This window comes from Oncorhynchus mykiss, chromosome 12 (genome assembly GCF_013265735.2).
Source record: "Oncorhynchus mykiss isolate Arlee chromosome 12, USDA_OmykA_1.1, whole genome shotgun sequence".
Classification (NCBI taxonomy): Eukaryota; Metazoa; Chordata; class Actinopteri; order Salmoniformes; family Salmonidae; genus Oncorhynchus; species Oncorhynchus mykiss.
Genome location: NC_048576.1, coordinates 20,889,571 through 20,913,284, shown reverse-complemented (window position 1 = coordinate 20,913,284; position 23,714 = coordinate 20,889,571). Strand labels below are relative to the sequence as shown.

The following is a 23,714-nucleotide window of genomic DNA, read 5'->3' as shown; positions in this document are numbered from 1 at the left end:
GCAAGTCAAAGCAGCAATGTTCTAACATCTAGTGAAAAGCCTTCCCAGAAGAGTGGAGGCTGTTATGACAGCAAAGGGCAGACCAACTTAATGCCCATGATTTTGGAATGAGATGTTTGACGAGCAGGTGTCCACGTACTTTTGATCCTGTAGTGTATCTTTGTCAACACCAGCACGGTTTCCATTAGATAACACAGTCACAAAGTCATATTCCACAGCCACATTGTCAAAATAGGCGCACAAAATAGCTGCTTGTTGGTCTAAATTTAAGGTTTGGGTTAGGCATAAGGTTAGCAGTGTGGTTATAGTTAGGGTTAGGTTTGAAATCAGATTTTAAGAAGAGAAATTATAGAAATGGGCAGGGTTTAGACATAATTATGACTTTATGGCTGTGATAACTAGTGACGACCCTACAGCACACTTTGGCTACAGGCAAACGTGGCTTTACCAAAGACAACACGAAGTAAAGTGCAATGAATTAAACCTAAGTTGACACAATGCTGAATCCAAAATATACGGATTGTTTAATACACAGCAAAGTAATAACAACAATAAACAGTTCAAGAATACATATAAAAAATATTTGTATTTTTCTCCTTTGCTCATATATGTTTGACGGTTTATTTATTTTTATTGTCATGCGACAAATCAAATGTACAGTAGTTGACGTGTGTACATATCTGATCACATATACCGTAGCTGACATGTGTACATATCTGATCACATGTACAGTAGCTGACGTGTGTACATATCTGATCACATGTACAGTAGCTGGCGTGTGTACATATCTGATCACATGTACAGTAGCTGACGTGTGTACATATCTGATCACATGTACAGTAGCTGGCGTGTGTACATATCTGATCACATGTACAGTAGCTGACGTGTGTACATATCTGATCACATAGCTGGCGTGTGTACATATCTGATCACATGTACAGTAGCTGGCGTGTGTACATATCTGATCACATGTACAGTAGCTGACATGTGTACATATCTGATCACATGTACAGTAGCTGACGTGTGTACATATCTGATCACATATACCGTAGCTGACGTGTGTACATATCTGATCACATGTACAGTAGCTGATGTGTGTACATATCTGATCACATGTACAGTAGCTGACGTGTGTACATATCTGATCACATGTACAGTAGCTGACATGTGTACATATCTGATCACATGTACAGTAGCTGACGTGTGTACATATCTGATCACATATATCGTAGCTGACGTGTGTACATATCTGATCACATGTACAGTAGCTGACGTGTGTACATATCTGATCACATGTACAGTAGCTGACGTGTGTACATATCTGATCACATGTACAGTAGCTGACGTGTGTACATATCTGATCACATGTACAGTAGCTGATGTGTGTACATATCTGATCACATGTACAGTAGCTGACGTGTGTACATATCTGATCACATGTACAGTAGCTGATGTGTGTACATCTGATCACATGTACAGTAGCTGACGTGTGTACATATCTGATCAGATGTACAGTAGCTGATGTGTGTATATATCTGATCACATGTACAGTAGTTGACGTGTGTACATATCTGATCACATGTACAGTAGCTGATGTGTGTACATATCTGATCACATGTACAGTAGCTGATGTGTGTACATATCTGATCAGATGTACAGTAGCTGACGTGTGTACATATCTGATCACATGTACAGCAGCTGACGTGTACATATATGATCACAGGTACAGTAGCTGACGTGTGTACATATCTAATCACATGTACAGTAGCTGACATGTGTACATATCTGATCACATGTACAGTAGCTGACGTGTGTACATATCTGATCACATGTACAGTAGCTGACGTGTGTTCATATATGATCACAGGTACAGTAGCTGATGTGTGTACATATCTGATCACATGTACATATCTGATCACATGTACAGTAACTGACGTGTGTACATATCTGATCACATGTACAGTAGCTGACGTGTGTACATATCTGATCACATGTACAGTAGCTGATGTGTGTACATATCTGATCACGTGTACAGTAGCTGGCGTGTGTACATATCTGATCACATATACCGTAGCTGACGTGTGTACATTTCTGATCATATGTACAGTAGCTGATGTGTGTACATATCTGATCACATGTACAGTAGCTGACATGTGTACATATCTGATCACATATACCGTAGCTGACGTGTGTACATATCTGATCATATGTACAGTAGCTGACGTGTGTACATATCTGATCACCTGTACAGTAGCTGACGTGTGTACATATCTGATCACATGTACAGTAGCTGATGTGTGTACATATCTGATCACGTGTACAGTAGCTGGCATGTGTACATATCTGATCACGTGTACAGTAGCTGACGTGTGTACATATCTGATCACATGTACAGTAGCTGACATGTGTACATATCTGATCACGTGTACAGTAGCTGACGTGTGTACATATCTGATCACATGTACAGTAGCTGACATGTGTACATATCTGATCACATATACCGTAGCTGACGTGTGTACATTTCTGATCATATGTACAGTAGCTGACGTGTGTACATATATGATATGAAACAATTTAGCTCCATTGTTATGCTCACAGATACTTTGAACATTAGCCTTTGTGTTACAAATACTTTTACAGTTAACATTACAGTACCACAGCAATACACACAGACATTTAGCCAGGTGAATATATAATGAAGAGACCGATTTAAGCACTAATACAAAAATACTGGCTACCATGTTGGAGGGCTGCACCTCTACTCTGTGAATGGTTCTAACTGATGGGAAGTGCATGATGGCAATGTACAAACAATATCTAATTTGGTAATCATATTGAGAATATCCCTGCACAAAATAGCTAAATTTAAGGCAAAACAAATACAAAAACATCCTGAAGCAATATGCAAAAGAGTTTTTGTTTTTAAAAGGGTACATTCACTAAGTGAACAATTACATTTATTCAAACGTATTGATTATAATGTTAATTACCTGAACATAGGAAAGTGCTTTTAGAGACACAGAAATATTGTGTTGTGCAATTATTGTAGTGTGAGTATATTTTCAGTATGGGTCACCTGATGATTTCAGGAATATAAATAATTATTTAGAAGCATGATTTTGAAATACAGAATATTTTTTTTTTTAGCTTTCATACAAATACAAGTGAACACATTGTCAAAATGTTGCACACTGAGTGAAAGGGAAAGGAACAGACACATGGTGGATTACTTGTTTTCTATGAGAGTCTGCACTTTGAGGACCAAGTCTCGAGCCATCGTTAGGACCTGCGGGACGTTGTGATGTTCGGCCATTTCTGAAGAGGGAAATCAAATCAAACACACTGTGTTACAAGAACCTAATTGGTTGTGTTGATTTACATATGAGGCAGCCTATGGAGTTGTGCTTTTTGATGTTGTTAGCAAGCACAATAAAAGCAGTTGCTACATTCAAAACATACATTCAGCAAGCAAAAAGAAAGTGGCAATGAAATGAAATAACTGAATTGTCAAATATTACATTCCATAACAACATCTAAAGTCATCGTTTAACCTCACCGTTGAAGAACTTGATGATGTCAGTGAAGTCCATGTTGTTCTCCAGGATGATGTCTCGGTACATCTCCACCAGTGCCAGAGCGATGAAGAGGACAAAATGAGTGGAGGAGGTATACGTGGCCGCCCAGATGGTCTCCCACACGGAGAACACATCATCATACACCATCTCTGAAGGGAAGAATGGCACAGCAGGTTATACACCAAAGAAGACTGTGATATGACCTGCCTGCAGAACAGTCATGTCACAGAAATAAAATGTCAGAAAAAACTAGCTAAAAATCTGTATCGGTTCTTCATATTGTATAACTTGAACAAGATTCATTTAGTTTTAAACATCACCAGCATGGCCCTTTAATAGTGTGTGTATGTAACACATGCCCGTGCAGATGTCAGCACCTCGTTTGAAGTCTAGCAGGAACCAGCGGTAGCAGAAGTAGAAGTGAGTGTAGTCTCCATTCATCTGCATCACTTCAAAGAGCTCTGCATCAAGGATCTAGCAGAAAAGATGACGAGAGTGCCTATCTGGTACTACAAAGTAATATCGCTGTACTTATAATAATGTGCATGTGTGACTGTGTATATACGTGCGTGTGTGTGAGCATACGTGTTTATGGTACCTGGATGAGGGAGCGCATGTTGGCAAAGTGTGAGTCCATGGCCCCTCCATGGGGGAAGTTGTGATTCATCCTTTTCATCAACTCAGAGAAGCAGCTGAACGCTATGACCTCTGAGTAACACACAGACACAAATAAATAGCAAATGATTCATGTTATCTTACTCATGTCTGCAAATGATGCAGTAATATTATGCAGTATAAGAGAGCTATTGTTAATGCAGACTGACCGTCATCCAGAATGACCAGTAAAGGAGCCAGCAGATCACACATGCCCTGGACATAGCCAATCTCCAGATGCTGCCATACATAACTGCACATTATGTTGCGTAGTTTCTCCAGGTTAGCAGGAGTAAAGTACCAGTAGGATCTGTCACAGCGCCTCACGTCCTTATCAATGCGATGCAGGTTGAGCAAGTACAAATCCAGCTGCTCTTGCTGCACAGAGTGACAAAAGGGACTAAGATTAGTTAAATTTGATCAACTTCAAATGGCTGTTGTTTCGTCATTCATACCAGCATTGTGTCAGCTCTGTAGCCAGTTGGGTACTGTATGTTAAACCAGCCCTTAGCCAATTAACCTCAAAAGCTGTGACATTCATTACAGTACACATACGGTAGGTAACTCATTTGGAGTACTTACAGAATAGGTAGTCCCTGCTGGGGACACTGCCACTGGTGAGACATCAGGTTTGAGTTCCTCTGTCTCAACCACAGAGTCAGACTGAGTGTAGAGACTTTCCATCTCAGGCTCCTCCTCAGACAGGGCTAGCTCTGTTCCATCAGGACTGGTGTTGGAGGGTGCATCCAGGACAGGCTCCCCTGAGCCAACTCTCCCCAGGGCCAAGGGGGCAGCTGGGGGAGCCATCAGGCCAGACAAAGGTCTAGCCCAGGCCGTGGGAATATCCTCCATCTCTAAGGCGGAGGGCGAGTCATCAGAATCTAGTGTATCAGGAGATCGCCTAGAGTGGGATGTCACTGTAACACTGGCCCTGGCCTCAGGCAGGGGTGGATTCAGTACTGGCAATGCAGGTGCATGTTTCTCTGAATCTATGGCAGCTGTCATTTCTGCAGCTTTGTTATTGTAATTCTCAGGGAAATTGGCCTCCACAGAGTCTAATGGTTTGGTTACAAATACATCTGCAACCTTTTCTTTAGTACTATCCATGTCTTTCTCACAAACACAAGCCTTGCTGGTTGGAGGGGTTTGCGTTTTTTGAAATTCAGATTCTGTGATTTCTTCCATTTCAGAGGTGGTTGTGTCCTCTTTTTCAGCAATACCAGCCTCCCTTATCGTTGTTGAATCTTTATTTCCTTCTGTTACAGATGGCTCTCTGGAACAGAAGGGCTCTGTCGCTGGGGCTTTGTTCTCTTGTGTTTTAGTAAATGTGGCCTCGCCTAGTGGCGGAGCTGGAATATATACATTAGAAACCTCCATTTCTAGTTTCAGAATATCAGTATTCTCAGTTGCAAACACTGCTCTCACAAGGAGCTTTGTGTCTTCTGTGGTGGAAACTTCAGACAACCCATCTGCTATAACGTTGTTTTCTTCCATTTCAACATTTCCTAAGGACTTTGCATATTTTTTGTCAGAACCCTCTTCAACTTTCTCTGAGGTTTTCACGATTTCTACCAATCTAGAGCTTTCAACCACTTCACGCTCTGGGGCCTTGAACTCTCCGGCTGATGCAGCCTTGTCGTCAACTCTTATCGGCAGCTTTAGGTCTTCAGATCCAACTTCAGTTCCCAAGACAGTGAAAGAACTCTCTATTGGGGGTGGCTCAGCCTTGGCCACTAGGCTAGTTGCAGCTCCTTGGACCGCTGATGGCTCTGGTGATGGCTGAGTGGCTGCTGGTCTGACTGGTGAGTCAGATACAGGACTGTTGCTGTTGTTTGTGCTTTGAGGCTGTTCTGGAAGACCTGAGTCAACAGACAAGCTGTAGAAGGATGGGTCCCCAGAGTCTGAGGTACCATTTGGGATGGCTACATCTCTGAGGTCTTTCAGTGGGGTTTTGGACCGCTCTTTGCTTTTCTCTCGCTTAGTCTCAGATTCAATCAGTTCCACTTCCTCGACAAACCAAAATGCCTGCAACAGCAGACCATAGGAGAGTGAATACCAAGTATTATCAAGATTACAGGTCAACCGATTAATCGGAATGGCCGATTAATTAGGGCCGATTTCAAGTTTTCATAACAATCAGAAATCTGTATTTTTGGCCGCCGATTTTGCAGATGTTTTTATTTTTAATTTTTTATACCTTTATTTAACTAGGCAAGTCAGTTAATAACACATTCTTATTTTCAATGACGGCCTAGGAACGGTGGGTTAACTGCATTGTTCAGGGGCAGAACGACAGATTTTCACCTTGTCAGCTCGGGGGATCCAATCTTGTAACCTTACAGTTAACTAGTCCAACGCTCTAACCACCTGGCCCTCATTGCACTCCATGAGGAGCCTGCCTGTTACGCGAATGCAGTAGAAGCCAAGGTAATTTGCTAGCTATCATTAAACTTATCTTATAAAAAACAAACAATCATAATCACTAGTTATAACTACACATGGTTGATGATATTACTCGTTTATCTAGCGTGTCCTGCGTTGCATATAATCGATGGAACGCTGGGGGATGATTTAACAAAAGCGCATTTGAAAAAAAAGCACAATCGTTGGACGACTGTACCTAACCATAAACACCAATGCCTTTATACACAGAAGTATATATTTTTAAACCTGCATATTTAGCTAAATGAAATCCAGGTTAGCAGGCAATATTAACCAGGTGAAATTGTGTCATTTCTCTTGCGTTCATTGCACGCAGAGTTAGGGTATATGCAACAGTTTGGGCAGCCTGGCTCATTGCGAACTAATTTGCCAGAATTATGACATAACATTGAAGGTTGTGCAATGTAACAAGAATATTTAGACTTAGGGATGCCACCCATTAGATAAAATACCGAACGGTTCCGTATTTCACTGAAATAATAAAGGTTTTGTTTTCGAAATGGTAGTTTCCGGATTTTACCATACAAATGACCAGGCTTATATTCCTGTGTGTTATTATGTTATAATTAAGTCTATGATTTGATAGAGCAGTCTGACTGAGCGATGGTAGGCAGCAGCAGGCTCGTAAGCATTCATTCAAACAGCACTTTCGTGCGTTTTGTGAGTAGCTCTTTGCAAGCACAGCTCTGTTTATGACTTCAAGCCTATCAGCCTAATGGCTGGTGTAACCGATGTGAAATGGCTAGCTAGTTAGCTGGGTGTGCGCTAATAGCGTTTCAAACGTCACTCGCTCTGAGACTTGGAGCAGTTATTCCCCTTGCTCTGCAAGGGCTGCGGCTTTTGTGGAGCGATGGGTAACGCTGCTTCGAGTGTGGCTGCTGTTGTAGTTGTGTTCCTGGTTTGAGCCCAGGTAGGAGCGAGGAGAGGGACGGAAGCTATACTGTTACACTGGCAATACTAAAGTGCCTGTAAGAACATCCAATAGTCAAAGGTATATGCAATACAAATGGTATAGAGAGAAATAGTCCTATAAATACTATATTAACTACAACCTAAAACCTCTTACCTTGGAATATTGAAGTCTTATGTTAAAAGGAACCACCAACTTTCATATGTTCTCATGTTCTGAGCAAGGAACTCAAACGTTAGCTTTTTTACATGACACATATTGCACCTTTACTTCTCCAACACTTTGTTTTTGCATTATTTAAACCAGATTGAACATGTTCCATTATTTATTTGAGGCTAAATAGATTTTTATTGATGTATTATATTAAGTTAAAATAAGTGTTCATTCAGTATTGTTGTAATTGTCATTATTACAAATAAAAAAAAATTATAAATCGGCCGATTAATCGGTATCAGCTTTTTTGGTCCTCCAATAATCGCTATCGGCGTTGAAAAATCATAATTGGTCGAACTCTAATCAAGATATTCTATTAAAATCCTTCAGTATAAACATACTATACCTGTGTGTTACTTCTGGAGTCACTCTGTGAGTGGGCAATCTGTTTGTCTGAACCAATGCTCTGTGAGGACTGGTGTAGGAGGATGAGACAAATGCCAACCAGGAAGAGACCAGAACAGCATGGGGAGAGACATATGTAAGTGTGTTAACCATATGAGTATGAGTCACAAATTCTGTCATGTGTTGCACTCATCAAATGGGACCGGTATGGCCCACTTACATCAGTGCTGATGGTGGAGTCTCTCTGCACTGGTCCTGGTCTGTCCACACTGGCCACAGAGTTGCACTTGGCTATGGCTTCAGCATGCTTCTCCCCCTCTTTCTGCTTTACGATGGCCTCACAGCCCAGCCACTCTTTCATAGTCTGCTCATAGCAGGCCCGCACCTGCTCATCCACCTATACACAGATTATAAACACACAGGGTCACTAGTGTGTACATTTGACCCTCCTTCCTACTTTGATTCCTGAGTTCCATCATTTTACCACATTACAATATAACAATACCCACCTCCATCCTACATTTCTGGGTCATATCGAAGTGGTAGTGTCCCAGCAGGAATGGCCAGACCTCCTTGCGTATTGTAGGAGCCACACCACCATAGTACACCAGACGCAGAAGCTCATGCTCATCATATGCCTGCAGGAGAAAAGATTGTGAATGTGATTACATACAGACTCAATACAGTACTGTCATCAGCTGCTGTGTGATTCTGTACGCCTCTCAGTGGGATGTTGATGAAGCAGTTACATTCACACTGTGATCAGTTATCTAAGCCTTGAAGAACATACACAATCACTGCATGTTGTGGTTGTGTGTACAGTGTGTTGAGAATGATGAGCAGATGGTACAGTAGATCTTACAGAGCGGTCCTGGAGGAAGCTGCTCCAGACATCCACAGTGAGTCCTTCCTGGGCATCATGAGGCACGTTAGGGTCGACGATGGTGGGGTTGACCAGGGCAGAGAGGTGGATACGAACAGTGGACAGGTGACGGCAGTAGGCAAGCCCTTCAATGAAGAAGTGAAGAAACGTGCATGGTTATCAATCCAACCATAACATGAAGACACTGGCGTACAAAACATTCCCGCAAGACGCCCCCCCCCCTCGCCCTTGTGAAGCTGCAGTATGCCACTGCATGAAGATTATAGCATTTGAATCGGTCTTTCCTAAATTAATTTATGATGCATGTACTCACAACCATAGAAAGCACGGGAAATGATCTGGTACTTCATGGTGTCACAGAGGAGTTTCAGGGGAGCCCTGTCCTGGTTGCAGCCGTTGGGTAGTGAGCCAACACGGGATCCGTTGAGAGCGCAGGAGAAACAGGAGGACTTCCTGGGTGTGGGGTGCCACATGTTCAACGCCTGGTCCATCAGCTCTGGAGCCACTGGACAGCAAACAACAGGCTCAATGTTATCATCAGCATGAACATCGTCGTTATTGTTATTGTCATTAGCAACAGCTACAAGATCTTCTAGAACTGATAGAGGATTTGGGTGACTTTCTTTCATAATAGCCATGGAAACATTGACAAACCAAGACAGAAGATGTAGGTGTGACAAAGACAACTTGATGCCCATGTATGGTCTCAAATCCAGGGTAACTAATGGAGGGTGTTCGCAGATTCACAGGACTACAGATACAGGCCGAGACACATGGGCTGGACAGAGAGGGGCTGAGGGAAGGCACATGGGACAATGGTCAACAAAACAATGAAAGCGAGCAAAAAAAATGAATGAAAAAGTTTATTCTGAACATATTTGAACAGAAAATCGATACAGAATAAGAAGATCACAAGTGACATACCAAAGTCTGACGGAGTACCAGGAAGCAGGATCCGAAAGACATAGTCAGTGGCCTCGTCCTCTTCTTTATCCGACACAGACTCCACAGAGCCCTGCGGACTCCTCTTCCGCAATTTAGGGAAAACCTTTCCCTGTAGGCAAAGGAATGTACTGCACTCAGTATAAGACAAAGGAATGTACTGCACTCAGTATAAGACAAAGGAATGTAAGCACTCAGTATAAGACAAAGGAATGTACTGCACTCAGTATAAGACAAAGGAATGTACTGCACTCAGTATAAGACAAAGGAATGTACTGCACTCAGTATAAGACAAAGGAATGTACTGCACTCAGTATAAGACAAAGGAATGTACTGCACTCAGTATAAGACAAAGGAATGTACTGCACACAGTATAAGACAAAGGAATGTACTGCACTCAGTATAAGACAAAGGAATGTACTGCACTCAGTATAAGACAAAGGAATGTACTGCACTCAGTATAAGACAAAGGAATGTACTGCACTCAGTATAAGACAAAGGAATGTAAGCACTCAGTATAAGACAAAGGAATGTACTGCACTCAGTATAAGACACAGGAATGTACTGCACACAGTATAAGACAAAGGAATGTACTGCACTCAGTATAAGACAAAGGAATGTACTGCACTCAGTATAAGACAAAGGAATGTACTGCACTCAGTATAAGACAAAGGAATGTACTGCACTCAGTATAAGACAAAGGAATGTACTGCACTCAGTATAAGACAAAGGAATGTACTGCACTCAGTATAAGACAAAGGAATGTACTGCACTCAGCATAAGACAAAGGGATGTACTGCACTCAGTATAAGACAAAGGAATGTACTGCACTCAGTATAAGACAAAGGGATGTTATGATGATGATTTGCGAGAGTGATTAAAGTTTTATTTTATCTTACTCTAAAACTCAGATCCCTATCGTTTAATTGTGAAGCACGACTAGGCTAGATACAATTAATGATCCAGCCTGAGAAGGCCAGTCTCAAGTCAATATCCTTGTCCTTGGTCTCGCAAATGTCCTTCATGTTATCCAGAGGATGTATTAAGACCCCACTCACACTTAAATTCCTAGGTTTTATATTCTTTCACTGCCCTGCTGGTAATATACCACAACCCTTACAAAGATATCTTATATTGTAGCCTGTGAGTTATATTCCCAGCTCTGCTATCACTACCACTTTCATCATCACAACCCATATAAAAAACCTTCAGACCGTGTTCCCTTTGCTTTGGCAGGTCAATGTTATTTTCTACTTGGAGGCTAAATTGGTGGATAAGATCAATGTCAGTGTAAAAGTATTCCTCTGGCAGCAGTGTACTTACACAGAGATCAGAGTTATCCTCAGCCAAACAACATACATTATGCTATAGATGACCCTGTTTTAATGTTTTAGAAACAACTATCTAAATCATACCATCAGGCTTAATTTAGTGGATGTGGACATAATGGCTACAGTAAACATGAATTGAGATCGGAATAATGCAGACCTTTCCCCTCTGGGACCAGAGCGGGGGATCCAGTTGTCCGTGTGGCAGCAAGCCCGTCTCCAGGCAGGTCAGGAACTGGAGCAGGTGTCCTCCCCGGGGGAACCGCAGTGGAGGCCTCTGGATCCCATCCTGACTCACCAGAACCACTGTCCCACCACTGTCCACTGGGAAAAAACATGCTCACAAGGTCAATAACACACAAACAAACAAATGTATACAAAGCTATAGGACTACATAATTAAGAGAGGTTCCTGTACCTTGCTGATGGCAGTGCAGATAAACAATCTCCGCCAGGCGAATAGTCATGGCAAAGTCCCAGTAAACACTGTAGGAAAATAAATGTGTGAACAAATCATATATAATTTGGCATGCTCAGTGGACAAATATGAGTGTCTGAATATGTTTCTATTTCTGTGATTTGATATTACATTACCTTTTTTCAGTATCATCTGCCACAGTGCCATTCATGAGCTGGTTGGGCGTCCATTTCAGGGTCATGAGATCTGCAGTCTGGTGGAGAGACAGGTACCCTGGAATAGCCTCCATGTCATCCCTCTGTTGACCAAGACAAGATATTTGTTACAAAGCATTCCCTGCTGTTTAAACAGTGATAAAAAGTTATGTCAGATCCTTTAAATCACACACATGCACACACATACACACCGGCTGCACCAGGACGTTGTTCTTGCCAAACAGCAGTGTAGCCCTGTTGTTCTGATGGAGGGACTCAACATAGTCCCTAGCCCACAGGATGGGCCGGTCCTCCATACTGCCACTGGACTGCCTCTTCTGGATCTAATAGAAAATACCATTTGACCATTTTTTATACATCATATACTTCACACACATCATTCATTTACAAACACATCATCCACACACTGACCAGGGCAGGTCGCCTGGAGGGGGAGTCCTGGCGACAGTGGCCACTGTGGATGCGGTGTCTCTGGACTAGCTCATCAGCAGATGGGTCTGTCCAGAAGTGGTCGGCTGTCTTCACCTTAGTGTACTCCAGAGCACAGGGGCCGACTACAAGAGTAAAAGCAACAAAACACTGAGATCCACAACAGTTTGGGCGTGGAAAAGTGAAATCACTATTTCTAGCCCCTAAAGAACTGTACTAAACCATCATCCTACAGAGTGAAATAACGTGGTACCAGCAATGTCATTGTTACGCTCACAGGAAGAGGTAAATGCACTTGTCTGTTATGAGTGTGAGTATAAAGTCAATTTGGAGTTAGTAACCAGTATATTTATCTTCTAAACCACAGAGCTATGTCCTTATCTGAAATAAGGTAATATCCACTGTTAAGCACTAGTCTCCTACGGTTGAAGTCGGAAGTTTAAATACACTTATGTTGGAGTCATTAAAAGTCGTTTTTCAACCACTCCACAAATTTCTTGTTAACAAACTATAGTTTTGGCAAGTCGGTTAGGACATCTACCTTGTGCATGACACAAGTAATTTTTCCAACAATTGCTTACAGACATATTATTTCACTTATAAGTCACTGTATCACAATTCCAGTGGGTCAGAAGTTTACACACACTAAGTTGACTGTGCCTTTAAACAGCTTGGAAAATTCCAGAAAATTATGTCATTGCTTTAGAAGCTTCTGATAGGCTAATTGACATAATTTGAGTCAATTGGAGGTCTACCTGTGGATGTATTTCAAGGCCTACCTTCAAACTCAGTGCCTCTTTGCTTGACATTCAAAAGAAATCAGCCAAGACCTCAGAAAAAATATTGTAGACCTCCACAAGTCTGGTTCATCCTTGGGAGCAATTTCCAAACGCTTGAAAGAACCACGTTCATCTGTACAAACAATAGTACGGAAGTATAAACACCATGGGACCACGCAGCTGTCATACAGCTCAGGAAGGAGGCACGTTCTGTCTCCTAGAGATGAACGTACTTCGGTTCAAAAAGTGCAAATCAATCCCACAACCACAGCAAAGGACCTTGTGAGGATGCTGGAGGGAACAGGTACAAAATCTATATCCACAGTAAAAACGAGTAATATATCGACATAACCTGAAAGGCCGCTCAGCAAGGAAGAAGCCACTGCTCCGAAACCACCATTTAAAAAGCCAGACTACGGTTTGCAACTGCACATGGGGACAAAGATTGTACTTTTTGGAGAAATGTCCTCTGGTCTGATGAAACAAAAATACAACTGTTTGGCCATAATGACCATCGTTATGTTTGGAGGAAAAAGGGGGAAGCTTGCAAGCTGAAGAACACCATCCCAACCGTGAAGCACGGGGGTGACAGCATCATGTTTTGCTGCAGGAGGGACTGATGAACTTTCCTTTCCTTTCATGAGGAAATGAAAATTATGTGGACATATTGAAGCAACATCTTAAGACATCAGTCAGGAAGTTAAAACTTGGTCGCAAATGGGTCTTCCAAATGGACAATGACCCCAAGCATACTTCCAAAGTTGTGGCAAAATGGCTTAAGGACAACAAAGTCAAGGTATTGGAGTGTCCATCACAAAGCCCTGACCTCAATCCCATAGAAAATGTGTGGGCAGAACTGAACAGGCGTGTGCGAGCAAGGAGGCCTACAAACCTGACTCAGTTACACCAGCTCTGTCAGGAGGAATGGGCCGAAATTCACCCAACTTATTGTGGGAAGCTTGTGGAAGGCTACCTGAAACGTTTGACCCAAGTTAAACAACTTAAAGGCAATGCTACCAAATACTAATTGAGTGTATGTAAACTTCTGACCCACTGGGAATGTTATGATAGAAAAAAATCTTAAATAAATAATTCTATCTACTATAATTCTGACATTTCACATTCTTAAAATAAAGTGGTGATCCTAACTGACCTAAGACAGGGAATTTTTACTACGATTAAATGTCAGGAATTGTGAAACACAGAGTTTAAATGTATTTGGCTAAGGTGTGTGTAAACTTCCGACTTCAACTGTATGTCATGTTGTATTTATAGGTTATCTTAGAGGGAGTCACAGTCACTGTAATGTGCCATTCAATGTGCTATTTCTTATCTTATCAGATCTGTCTGGCCACATTCTGGCAATAGAAGCTATAAGAAGAGGTCCATTAATACCTAACAGAGAGGCAAGGATTGGTCCATCCACAGCATCCATTAGAATGGCCTCCCTGTCATAGAAAGTACTGGAAGACAGAAAATCATGTTTACTAAAAATGGTGCAAGACTCTGAAAAGTGACTGGAATACTGTTTTTGCATAAGATTTAAAGTATTTTGACAAAAAAAATGGCAATGTTTATATGACCCCATTTCTCCCACATTTCTCTACACATGCCTTTTATACCTCCTGTGCGCATTCCGGCAGGTCAGTGACAAGTGGTAATAGTAATGTGCAGATGTGAGTGGGCGTTTATTTTAATAAATCCATTGAATATACACAATCAAAAATACATCTATTATTCATTTGTTAAGGCAAGTCCTACGAAGTATAAGACTAATAAAAGTCATTTTCAAAACAATAGAATGACATATTTTGAGTTTAATTATGTTACGTCCAAATGAGATCTATTTTGTTCATTAAACAGTCAAGACACACCTACCCCGATCACAGTCCACACCCATATATTTTGTAGTAAGAATATGATAGAATAAAAATAGAGTAAAATACAAATAATATTGTTCCCACACAACTTGTGTCACGGGAATGTGTGGAACAGCTGTCATATAAACAAGTGATAGCCTATTATTGCTAAATGTTTCTGATCAGCGATATTGTAGATAACCAAACGAACAGATGAGCTATACCACCTCCATTTGCCCAGCCTGAAACCAATTGACCAAATAGTCCATACAGATAGAGATTCAATTAAACAAAATCACATTGATTTAGACAAGTCAGTGAAGACACAGGGTTTTAGTCAGGAGTAGGCCTAGGCTACTAAGCGTCTGCGAGTGAAGAGCAAAATAATATATTACATAACATGCTGGTAAAATGTTCTAAATAATTAGCCAACTAGACAAGATGATCATAAGCAGCATTCACCTTAACTTAGCTAACATTTCCCTAGCCAAATTGTAGAACTGGCAGGAGGATGGTTTACTGCCTCTGCCTAGCAACCATCAAGAGTTTAAGAGAGTAGTGCGTGCCAATGCCTGCCCAGCATTAGGGCTACGTTTCATACTGAGCTGTAGGCAGAACTTTACCGAAATAATTACTCGGTTGTTAGGTTCCGGCAATAGTTGGTGGTATGGTATAGTTAGTAGAAAAATGACTTAGTGTGAAAGGGATATGAGTAGTAGGCTATACATTGAACAGCCACTATTGGGATTTGTAAGATCAAACACAATATCAGCCAGAAGCTGATCAGTTGATTAACCTGCTGTTCTCCACTAGGTACATGACAATCTTGTCCAGCAGCTTCTCCATGAGAGCAGTGCGGATCCACAGGTTCCTCAAGCCCTGGGGGGGGAGGTTGGTCACCCTGGGTTGTTTCGGAACACTGACATTATTTAGTTGAGCCTGTCTGCTGGAGGAGAGGAGAGGAGAGTGTGATACAAATGTGGTACACTTTTGACATCTGTGTGTGTGTGGAGGAGGGGGGGGGGGGGGGGGGGGGGGGTGATGGGAATTACTATCCAAGATCATTGTCTTACTTGGTCTCGATGAGCTGCTCTAGTTCTTGGACCTTTTGACACAGTTCCTCCACCGGGGTGAAGCTCTTCCCCACCTTCATGAAGAGTGCTGCTACCTTATTACTGCACAGGAGGCCCGCTGCTCGCCTCTTCAGCCCATGGAGCACACATGCCTCCACTACAGCTGTTGACACACATAGTACAGAATATTCAGACACAAACAGTAAACACAGTTTGGTTTTCTCCAAAGCGATATTCACTAAGCTATGATTGCATGCCCTGTAAACAACAAGTAAACCACATACTGTTTATGGATTTCCCTGGCAAAGTTTGATATTTTTCAGGAGCACCCGGTGAAAATTAAGTGAGAAACCCTTGGACATTTTGAGTGCTACTGCAGAGAGGCAGGGATGGGTTGGAGGGCAGGCGCAGGTGGCTCTCAACAGGACCAGAAATAGACTGAAAACCGACAAATGCTGTTTACTGTTGCTACACTCTTATAAAAAAAGGTGCCAATTAGAACCATACAGGATTCTTTGGTTTGTCCCCATAGAGGAACCCTTTTTGGTGCAGGGTAGAACCATTTGCAGAGGGTTTTTATCTAGAACCCTCTATGTAGGATCCTTCAAATGACCCCCTGTATATGGTTCTGCCTAGAACCCTCTATGAAGGGTTCTACCACGAACCATTTTATAATCTAAAGGTTCTTCCTAGAACCGTCTATGGAGGGTTCTACTAGCCTCATTAGCCTGTAAAATTGTATTATTTATGACAATACATGCACACCAAGCTTTTCTTTGAGGGCCTAGCTATACCCTAAAATAGTGGTGTTAGGAGTTTCCTGGTGTACAGGCCACATCCGGCCTGCAAGTCACATTATGCTGGCTTGCAAAGTTATTTCTAATTCCTATTGGAATCCAGACAGAGTTAGGATATCCAGCAAGTGGAATTGTTAATCACCCGCAACCTGCATCCAAAATGACTGCCAGGGTAGGGAAGAATACTGAGACTATCTCAATCATCTAAACTGGAACAAATATCTCAGTAACAGGAGCAATAAATCCAACAGATTGGATTAGTTTAGATGTATGTTATGTATCTTTGTGTAGCATAAAATGTATCAACCAATCAATGTACATGCAAAAACACAGATATTGGAATCAAACTGGGAAATATTATATATGTTTCTATTTATAAACCCTTCTTGCCTTCCAAAGAGTTATCAAAGAACCCTTTCTTCCCAAAAATGGTTCTTAAGATGTTAACGGTTCTTCTAGGTACAACCTTTTGTCTTACAAAGAACTCTTGTCTTACAAAAATAGTTATTCTGATCAAACGGTTGTTGGTAGAACCTTATCCTTCCCCAAGAACCCTTTTGGAACCCTTTTTTCAAAGATTGTAGGGTATCCATGGATGTGTGGAGGTGTAGTATCAACACCTTTGAATAGTGTAACGAATCAAGCTGTGTTTGGTTGAGAATGTGACCGTACGCAGATTGGGGTAGTAGGAGGTGGCAGGACTTGACATGGCTTGACATTTCAACTCCACAGGATGATGCCTGATGTCACTTTGCTCTGTAAATGTCAATGTAGTCATGAGTAAATGTCTGACCATACAATCAGTTAAGATTTTGTATGTGAAATTAACTGTATGTCTATGGCAGGAATCATCAACTTGATTCAGCCGCGGGACGTTTTTGTCTTGAGCGGATGGTCAGGGGGCCGGAACATAATTACAAGTAATTTATAGAAGCCCAAACAGATATACATCATCTCTCTATTATGCGTGGGAATACTATGGAACAGATTTACAAAACTAAAATCACTTGAAGCTGACATGTCCAAAAATAAAACATTTTTTAGAAGAAAAAAACATAAATAAAAAAATAAATACAATTTTTGCTTATAAAACTTGGGGGACCAAATAATAATCCCCCTGCTTTTGACTCCAGAATCTTACTACTGAGCTGTTAATGGAACAATAATCCTATGTGTCATATCACAAGTGTGAAATGTGAGGCTGTGACACCAGAGGGATGGGGGTGGAGGTTTACAAAGGACTAGTTCAAACCAACAGTGATTCTTCAGTTTATAGAGAATAGCAGCACTGCATGGGTCTTTGAGAAGAGAAAGAAAGGTGCTCTTTGGAGATAAAGTTACTCATCTCACAAAACATGTGAATTTCTTACTTACTACAAACCTCTTGCTTCTATCCACTCCTCTCTTGCTCTCATTACAATCGTAATGGTGTTTGGTCCAAGATGATAAACCAAGCACTTGTGCATCTGTTACACATCAGCTAAGCAGTCAGTGAATCAACACTTAGACCCACCCAAAGCAGCTATGCAGCTAGGCCTGCCCATCAACCACGGCACCCTCCCTCCCATCAGATGACTGCAGCAGTGCCATATGGCACTGAAGTCCTTCAGTGGGCTTGTAGATCAGTTTAATGAATCCATCTCTAATCTATCTGCATAAACTTTAACTGGGGGATAGCAAACCAGCCCAAAAGATATAGGCAAGTCAAAACTCCAATGAGCAATACGAACTGTCAGTACTTCTGTTCACAAACAAATTGGCCTTGACAAACTGTAAAATCTGCAACACTGATTAAATAAGTAATACACTACTTCATGAACACACTCACCACAGAAGGATATTATATGGCTGCTGTCTGCATGCACAAACTTCCGAGTCACTGCCTCTTCCATGATCTGTTTCACCTGGGAAGAAAAGAGCGAGATAAAGGTGAAGTTGGCTTTAATTTAACAGGCAGATGAAGAGACAGGTTCTGACATGAGGAAACAGAAAGAAAATCAAAGTGTAGAAGGTTGGGGAGTGATTATGCAACAATAGATCATCACAGGTAGGCAGAGGGAGGGTGGCGAGGGAATGCAAGTGAGCATGCAGATATGTATCACTTCAGACAAGACAGAGCTTGACTGGTGTAAAAAAACGCGCACTAGTAAAATATATTGTGACCAATTCCCAGATTCTGGAATTATACAGTACAGAGAAATTGTGAACATTGTGAGAAAGAAATCCAATCAAATCTATTCGAAAAACTGGGAAAACCTGTCAGAGTTTGAGATACAGTATATTTAGTATCACCAACTAAGACCCTCTTCCTTGCTGCACGACCTGGTGCCAGTCATGTCCCCAGTGTGATGAGGCCTCCACAGGCATGGTGAAGCTAAACGTGGAAGTCTCCAACCCACACACTACTGAATAAAACATCCTGTTTACCCCCCAGCGGGCACCAGAGCCAATGATTGCCTTCACAAGACTCACAATAAGAATTGCTGCCATGAATAACTTGTCAGAATAAGGGTCTTTTGTCTTGCATGTGCCTGTGTGAGCGTGTGTGTGCGTGCGTGCGTGATGATGCATGTTGTGTGTATGTGTGTGTGTAGTAAGTTATCTATAGATAACATTCTAATATGTATCACCAATGAAAGTCACCCATTTATTTATTCAGCTCTGTCAAAGATCAAGCTCTCATAATTACAAACAATGGAAGTGAATAGCCAATCACTTGGTCTGTTGTCCAGACCGTTATTTTCCTCTTCTGAAAATGTCACAAAGATGAACAGTGGCAGTGATTTAGTGATAAAAAAATTTGTGTAAACTTTGAAAGCTGGTTGTGGGGGGGGAAAGTCAGCTTTCCCATACTTTCCATGCATTTGTCCGCAAAAGCTGGGTACTTTCCATGCATTTTTCTGCTAAATCTGAGTAAACTGTGTTTACTTGCGTTTACCCTACACTACACCACTGGTCAGTGCTATCCATACAAATGAGTACACTATATAGTCTACTGCTAACGATGTACTTTCCCCCCCCCCCTAAAACAACAAAGTGCAACTCTTAAATGGACAGAGGACACACCAGCATGCAGCTACACAGAAAGGAGCCAGACAGGGAGGTAGTCTCCTCTCTGCAGCCCAAACTATACCATAAGCCAAGTTTCCTTTGAAGAAGTATGACATGGCTGTAGCTAACAGATGGGGGTCTCTTGCAGAGGTGGTGGGGTCAGATAACAGTGAGGAGTCACCAAATAATAAACTGGAACATCATGGAACAACAGCAACATCCTAAGAATTTATGAAAATTACCATATATCTAAGTGCTCACATGTCAAAAATGTTTTTAAAAAGTGTCATATTCTTCCTGGGGGTGTATATGAACAGATTTCAATAAGATTTAATGTTGCTAAAATGCTGTCAGTTACACTTTAACTTTCTAAACACTAGATGAAGCAAGACAATCTTATCAATTGATTTGGTGTTGTGTTTTATATAAAAGAGAGGGGCACTAGGCTATCTGAGATATTAGCGCCCAGTGAACTGAATTGCCCTCCATTACAGCACGAGCATTACACATGAAAGACATCTCAGTAAAAGCAGTTATCAATAATCATAGAAATGATGATGCTTATTGGCTCTGCACTGTGACATACACACGTATTCACATGCAGATAACGGATCCATACCTTAACTAACCGTTACACTGATCTTGGCGTTATTGCCTAGGCTACCTACTGAGACCAAATTATGATTATGATTTCTCTGCATAGGCTATAATCCAAGTATTTCAATCCAAGTCGTCACTGAATGCATGAACGCACCGTTTATAATTAAATAACGATCCAAAAAAAACATATTAGGCTACATTCTCACAATTAGGCAACATTTTATTGAAACGTATCAATTCGATTAGAGCTCCCTATTTTACAATCTGATTTTGTCAATCCCAATAAAACAGAACTGCTGCCAGCGATCCATGACCAAGGTTAGTTCTAATAATTAGTTGTTATAAACATTGCAAATAGATAGGCACCCACCTCTTTCTTCACATTGCGCAGCAATTTATGGCGCGTCTCGGCCTCTGGAATAAGAAAATAACAGTATCATTCGAAAGCTGCCGAGGCATTCAAGCCTATGTTGATTTGTCCCCCCTATTAAAATAGAAAAACGAAATTATTGAAACATCTTACCTCCCATTGCGCCCCACTGTTGCTGTTGATTCAATTGCACAAAGACAGCTATTTGCTTCAAATGAGCCTCTCTTCAGTTTACACTCTGGCCGATTGTGAATATGCGGCCGAACGCCCCCTTTAAAGCAACACACGCCACACGGTGCAATACACAGTCAATCTTGATGATATGGCCTGTATTTACAGTCTATGATTGATAAAGGATGCAAGGAAGCACGCAGGTAAGCTACACACGAAGGCAGGTACAAGCGCGCGCGCCCTCTCTCGCTCACTCAACAGTACATATCCACACACACAAACACACACAATAAGGGGTTAAATATGTGGGTTGAAAGGTATTCCACTGTCTTATTTAGCTAGGCAATCTGTGATTGTCTCCAACTCATATAGACTATATATGATTATTGACAGTAATAATAACTAATTTGCAGTAGTCAGCTAACCAATATTGTCTAGATAACAGCTAATAAATAAAATCTCCATAGTAGTCAATGTGAAAAGCAGGCTATCACGTCCCGTATCAAAATAAATTAGTAGTAGACCTAACACAATTTCATGTAAATATGTATAGAATTTTGAGTATGCGTTTTCAATGGCACAACACCAGATGCCTCTCGCTTTCCGTTGCTGATGTCAGACATAACTGGGAGGGAGGGCTCTTTGGGGAGGGTATCGTGATGATAGTGATGTACAGTGGCGATTTTAGCATGTACATGTTGGTGAGGCAAACTCAAAAAATATTTTTGGATGCATGCCAGCAAAGCCACTACACAACACAGCACTAAATAATACATGGATTGCACTTTAACGGTGACAAACGGTTCCCACAAACTGTTAGGGCCTACATAACGCTGCCCTAGCAACAAAGCTTTCTTTCAGCACCATGGAGTGAATCATTACCACTGCTCCACCTGTCTATCAGCGGAGCCTTGTCTGGCAGCAAAACAGTTCATTCAGCCTCATTTACTGCCTTTAAAAAAAAACATAACTGATATGGCTGACTTGCCTAAACAAATGTGGTTTCTACTGACCATTGAGATGTACAAACTATGCCATAAAGGGAAGACGAGCAGATAAGAGGCAATCCGTAATTTCAATGAGCAGATAAGAGGAAATCCATAATTTCGATTAAGACATTAATGAGCAAGATAGGACGAATGTAGTCAAGCTAACTATTTGTCAGCACTTTTAAAATGTACAGTGACAGAATTCAGAACATGGGCTGTTTTTATAGTATTCTCCCTGTACACCAAGTCAGAACCGCAGGATAAATAAAGGGGGCATATAAGCAATGAAAGCTCTTAAAATATTCAATGATTACATTTCTCCAAAACAGGCTATAGGCTACATGTGCACCACCAAGTCAGAACAGTATCATGACGTCAGTGTTCTTCAGGTCGGAGCTCTAGAAAGAGGCTCGAGAAGGATGACCATTCAAAGCGTATTTTTCTCCCAGTTGGAGCTTGTTATTTTCAGAGTGCCCAGTTGTCTTGAACTCACTGAAGTCAGAGATTTTCCAGTTCCAAGTTTCCAGTTGTTTTGAACGTGGCAGATTGACATCATGGCCAATGTATTAAACCTTTTCTGGCCCATGGTGTTGAATGTTTATCCTTTTAAGCTTGGAAAAGAGACCCTTAAACCCAGACTTGGACCACACACCCACTCCACTGAATAGAAGGTTAGTTATTGCTTGCAGTTAGCCACTGATTCCTACCAAACCACCCATTGTTGAATTTTAATTTTCTAACTTGTTGTGTAATGTATATATGTCCAATGGCCGAAGAGCACCATATGACATATGACAAGGTTTGAAAAGGATTTGCCAGTAGATTGTCGACGTGATTCATGATGATGACTGCTTGTCTAGCTTGCTAGCTAGGATGTTGACATGATCAGTTCAATCAAAGCTATGGTAGATATAATGTGATTTGACTTAATTTTATCTGTGGCCAATGACCTTGAGCCTTATTGGATGGGCACTTCTAATGTAACTCTATGGCAACACCTAAGGGGCTAGAATTTTCAAGCTCTCCCCATAGATTTTGTGGTGATGTAGTGTCCAGAAAACTGAGCCAATCACAGCGCAACTAGATCACAACCCCTATGGGCCGTATTTTCCAGTGGCTGCCACAGAAAGCACTGAGCTAAGCTGAAACACCCGCATTTTGGAGCTGCCTTACTCAAGAAAGCAAAAAAGAGTCCATGTTTGTATGCAGCTTTATTAACTCAGTTGTTATTATTTTTACAATGTTTGCAAACTGATTAATGTCAAAATAACCTGCAAAACAGGCAACAACAACAAAACATATATATATACTCTATATATTATTTATTTTTAAAATATTTTTTTACCTAAACAGGTGGGGCTCAATGCCCTGAATGACGGGTTGCCACGTGCCCTGAATGAGGTATTTAATGTTAGTAACATGCCAGGAGTGGCAGACCCATGTCACTTGAATCAAATGATAAATGGAAAGAAGGAGCTAAGCCTATCGATGTTGCTGTCGTTTGATGAAGTGGTTCTCCTAACTTATATACAACTTTGGTATGTGAGATATGCGGCGAGACCGTATGTACAGAAGCCGTTGCAGTCTTGCAATTGTAAAAAGTTTGGACACGTGGCAAGTGTTTGTCAAAGCAATAAATATTTTGTAGTTGAAGAGTCAGATGAGGCATGAT

General features: G+C 41.4%; 2 protein-coding genes across 3 annotated transcripts; one reads left to right on the top strand and one right to left on the bottom strand.

Moving 5' to 3' along the window:
* Positions 1–492: 492 nt before the first annotated feature.
* Positions 493–21,297, bottom strand: LOC110537163 (small G protein signaling modulator 1). The gene is made up of 23 exons (XM_021622992.2): positions 21,036–21,297; positions 20,883–20,926; positions 18,690–18,765; positions 16,065–16,227; positions 15,788–15,937; positions 14,528–14,595; positions 12,336–12,478; positions 12,116–12,247; positions 11,886–12,007; positions 11,710–11,777; positions 11,453–11,616; positions 9,947–10,076; positions 9,336–9,527; positions 9,002–9,147; positions 8,649–8,777; positions 8,360–8,536; positions 8,141–8,209; positions 4,812–6,254; positions 4,400–4,607; positions 4,174–4,283; positions 3,953–4,049; positions 3,557–3,724; positions 493–3,315 (listed from the first exon to the last, which is right to left on the bottom strand). Exons 1-23 carry the CDS (start codon positions 21,040–21,042, stop codon positions 3,227–3,229), a joined length of 4,095 nt encoding a protein of 1,364 aa, XP_021478667.1. The 5' UTR covers positions 21,043–21,297; the 3' UTR covers positions 493–3,226.
* LOC118937642 lies at positions 953–2,591 on the top strand. 2 transcript variants are annotated; one of them, XM_036937177.1, is made up of 2 exons: positions 953–1,295; positions 1,958–2,591. In XM_036937177.1, the coding sequence occupies exons 1-2, from the start codon at positions 986–988 to the stop codon at positions 2,566–2,568; spliced, it is 921 nt and encodes a 306-aa protein (XP_036793072.1). In that variant the 5' UTR covers positions 953–985; the 3' UTR covers positions 2,569–2,591. The 2 variants fall into 2 exon arrangements, with proteins under 2 accessions (XP_036793072.1, XP_036793071.1); XM_036937176.1 differs by lacking the exon at positions 953–1,295 and adding an exon at positions 1,426–1,689 and having other exon boundaries at positions 1,868–2,591.
* Positions 21,298–23,714: the final 2,417 nt, after the last annotated feature.